This window comes from Mandrillus leucophaeus, unplaced genomic scaffold (genome assembly GCF_000951045.1).
Source record: "Mandrillus leucophaeus isolate KB7577 unplaced genomic scaffold, Mleu.le_1.0 Scaffold34, whole genome shotgun sequence".
Taxonomy (NCBI): domain Eukaryota; kingdom Metazoa; phylum Chordata; class Mammalia; order Primates; family Cercopithecidae; genus Mandrillus; species Mandrillus leucophaeus.
The window spans coordinates 610,093-613,854 of NW_012103587.1; the positions used below are offsets into that span (position 1 = coordinate 610,093).

At 46.5% G+C, this 3,762-nt stretch overlaps 1 protein-coding gene across 1 annotated transcript in view; it reads left to right on the forward strand.

Annotated features, from left to right (window-relative positions):
• The window catches only part of DNAH10 (dynein, axonemal, heavy chain 10), a 222,062-nt gene that overhangs the window by 206,721 nt on the left and 11,579 nt on the right, over window positions 1-3,762 (forward strand). Inside the window, exons 65-66 of the mRNA XM_011988890.1 lie at window positions 2,886-2,990; window positions 3,402-3,556. Of these exons, the coding sequence (XP_011844280.1) occupies window positions 2,886-2,990; window positions 3,402-3,556 (260 nt within the window). The remainder of the gene's footprint in view (window positions 1-2,885; window positions 2,991-3,401; window positions 3,557-3,762) is intronic.

The window sequence follows — 3,762 nt, forward strand, 5'->3', positions numbered from 1 at the left end:
TTAGCCAGGATGGTCTCGATCTCCTGACCTCGTGATCCGCCCGTCTCGGCCTCCCAAAGTGCTGGGATTACAGGCTTGAGCCACCGCGCCCGGCTATTTTTATTTATTTATTTTTAGAGACAGGATCTGGCTCTGATGCCCAGGCTGGAGTGCAGTGACACAATCACAGCCTACTGCAACCTCCACCTCCCAGGCTCAAGTGATCCTCCCACTTCAGCCTCCTCAGTAGCTGGGACTACAGGTGCATGCCACCATGCCCAGATAATTTTTAAAAAATTTTTTTGTAGAGATGGTGGTCTCGCCATGTTGCCCAGGCTGGTCTTGAACTCCTGGGCTTAAGGGATCCTCCTGCCTCAGCCTCCCAAAGTGCTGGGACTAGAAGCATAAGCCACCGTGTCTGCCCCACCCCTTGCATTTATCTGTGGAAGAAACTTGCCTGATTGCTGGGTTGTTTCCTGTCGTCTGAATTTTGCGGCTCGCCTCTCTGAGTTGTGTCATTGGAGGAACTCTCAAATGCCAATACATGTAGTTCTTTTCTCACGAGACCTTAAGACTCCCCAGTGAAGAGTCTTCAGCCTTTTCCTAGAGTATGTAACCCTGGCTGCCAGTCTTTGTGGAAGCATGTGAGAAAAGAAGGCTGTCAATTTCAGCATTCATCATGAAAACTTGCGCTGAAAACCGTCTTTTCAGTATGGTTTCCCCTCAACTATGCCTGGTGTTCCCCTGTCCAGAGACCCTGCTTTATCTTTTCCAAAGTTCACTTGGGTGGGGCAGGCAGTTGCCTGGCAGCATGGAGTGAGAGGGGATCTGGGATCTGACTGCTTGTCAAACAAGCTGTCCACCCATCTTCCTGTTTTTAGCCCATATTCACCCACACTTCCAAAGGATCTGGAACTGCCAGTTCCTGAGCTTTTGATGCATTCTGTGGTTTGCATCTCAGCTTTATCTCCTCCTCATGTAAGAGTCAACTTTCTCAGCTCTGCTAAATCAATTATCACTTGTCCATCTGTCTGTAGCTTGCAGGGTTTTTTTTTCTTTTTTTCTTTTTTCTTTCTTTTTTTTAAGACAGAATGTCATTCTGTTGTCCAGGCTGGAGTGCAGGGGTGCGATCTTAGCTCACTGCAACCGCACCTGGAGTCGCTTGCAAAATTTTATTGCTATTGTCTTTTCTCCAATTTTCTGGGAGCTTATACCTTTTTTAAAAACTCACCATTAGGCCAGGCACAGTGGCTCACGCCTGTAATCCCAGCACTTTGGGTCGCCGAGGTGGGCGGATCACGAGGTCAAGAGATGCAGACGATCCTGGCCAACATGGTGAAACCCCGTCTCTACTAAAAATACAAAAATTAGCTGGGTGTGGTGGCACGTGCCTGTAGTCCTAGCTACTCGAGAGGCTGAGGCAGGAGAATGGCTTGAACCCAGGAGGCGGAGGTTGCAGTGAGCCAAGATCGTGCCACTGCACACACACAAAAAAACAAAAAACAAAAGCAAACAAAAAAACTCACCATTTCAGTTGGTTTTTGGAAAGGAGTTGGGAGAAACTCAGAATGGCCATTTTTAAGCAGGGGCCTGTAGAGCGACCTTTAGAAAGCAGAGGTGGACAGGGCACACTTGCATCCCTTTCCAGTCCTCTTTTGCTGAGACACTGCACTGACAGTGATATTTTCCATGCACCAGTGCTTGTTGTATTAAGTTTGTCATGCCTGCCTTAACAAAATACCACCGACTGGGTGGCTTAAGCAACAGAAATTTATTTTCTCATAGTTTTGGAGGTCAGAAGTCCAAAAGCAAGGTTTTGGTAGATTTCGTTTCTCCTTAGGACGCTCCCCTTGGCTTGCAGGAGGCCGTCTTCCTGCTGTGTCTGCACAAAGTCTTTCTTCTCTGCATGTGAATCCCTGGGGTCTGTGTGTGTCCAAATTTCCTCCTCTTGTAAGGACACCAGTGAGGTTGGACTGGGCCCACCCTAATGGCCTCATTTGAACTTAATCATCTCTTTAAAGACCCTGTCTCCAAATACCATCATATTCTGAGGTACTGGAAGCTGGGGCTTCAACATATGAAGTTTGGAGAAATATAATTTAGCCCTTAACAGTTGGGCAGAAAAGAGATTGTTTCTATAGGACTCACTTAAGTAGCCAACCCTCCTAACACATATGAAGTAGAATTCAAATTACAAATGTTGACTTACACAATTTTTTTTCCCAGGAACACATGTCTTCTGTTAAAAAGCAAAAAAGAAGAAAGCTGGTATTTTGCATCCATCAATAAAGAGTCTGTTGATGGAGTGTGTGTCCTCTGCAGTAGAGGCTGGCAAACCCCTAGCCAGCATCCAAATCTGGCCCACTGCCTGCTTTTGTAAATAAAGTTTTATTGGAACAGGACCATATCCATTAGTATACATATTGTCTATGGTTGCTTTTGCACTACAGTGGTGGAGTTGAGTGGTTATGACCATCTAGCTTCCAAAGCCAAAAATATGTACTATCTGGCCCTTTGCAGAAAGTTTGCCAACACGTCTCCTAGACTCTAATGGACACGAATGCCATGGAGTCAGGCAAACAACCTGCCTTCGGTTGAGAGGGTGGCTCTGATCCCCAACTGTACTGCCCCTCGCTGGCTTTTCCTCTTCCCAGGATGGTGTGATTTTACCTCCTGTAGACACAGCCATTTCCGTTACATATAGGAGCATGTCACTACAGACTGGGGCATGACCTAGGAACTGAGCTTATCTTTTGTGCACTTAGATAGTCATGGACATGGGGTGCAGAGAGGGCTAAATGCAGCCATACACTTTGAGTGTTTCATTTCTCTTACATTTAAGCACAGCGTGCGTACGAAACTCAGGTTTTTAAAGAAATCAATGCTCGTCTGATGTTTCCCTCCAGGGCTGTTTGAGAGGCACAAGCTACTCTTTTCTTTTAATATGACCATCAAGATAGAACAAGCAGAAGGGAGAGTCCCTCAAGAAGAATTAGATTTCTTTCTAAAAGGTAATGAATTTGCCTAGCTTCATTCCTCCCATCTCCTTGCCCACACGATATGTGTATATAAGTTTGTCCATTAAAACAGACAATCACAAAAATTCGCCTTAAAACTTGGCTCCCAACAGCACTGCATTTTTCACTATTCCAGTTGATCATTCCGGCCTCTGAAAAGGCTCTGGTTGAACTCGGAGCAGCCAGCCTCTGTCTCGGGGTCACCCTGAGGCTGGAAGCTGGATGCTACACTGAGCGCCTAGTTGGTGTCACTGGCGGTGACGAGGGCAAGCCCGGGCCACTTCCTCTTTCCAGTCTCCTTCTTGAGAAGTGGACTTTTCCCCAAAAGTGAGAGAAGTCAAAGCAGAGTTGCCTGCTTTGTGTTGGCAGCACAACGGCTGTTTGCTTCTCTTCCGTTGTGATTAGGAAACATTTCCCTGGAGAAAAGCAGAAGAAAAAAGCCCTGCGCTTGGTTGTCTGACCAAGGATGGGAAGATATCATTCTTTTATCAGAGATGTTTTCAGACAGCTTTGGGCGACTTCCTGATGATGTTGAGAATAACCAGACTGTCTGGCAGGAGGTGAGCCCATGCTCCCTTTCTCCTCCTCTCCTTCCCCACATGTCAACAATCTCTAAACCTCAACTGTGGCCCAACCCCTTAAGAGAAGACACTCCTTTGAGTAACCCATTAGTGTGTAATTGATGCCCTCTAACCCCCTGATTGGAATTCTCCTTTGGCTAATTCAGCTAGTTGTATGGGAGATCCAATCATCTACCTGTCCGTCC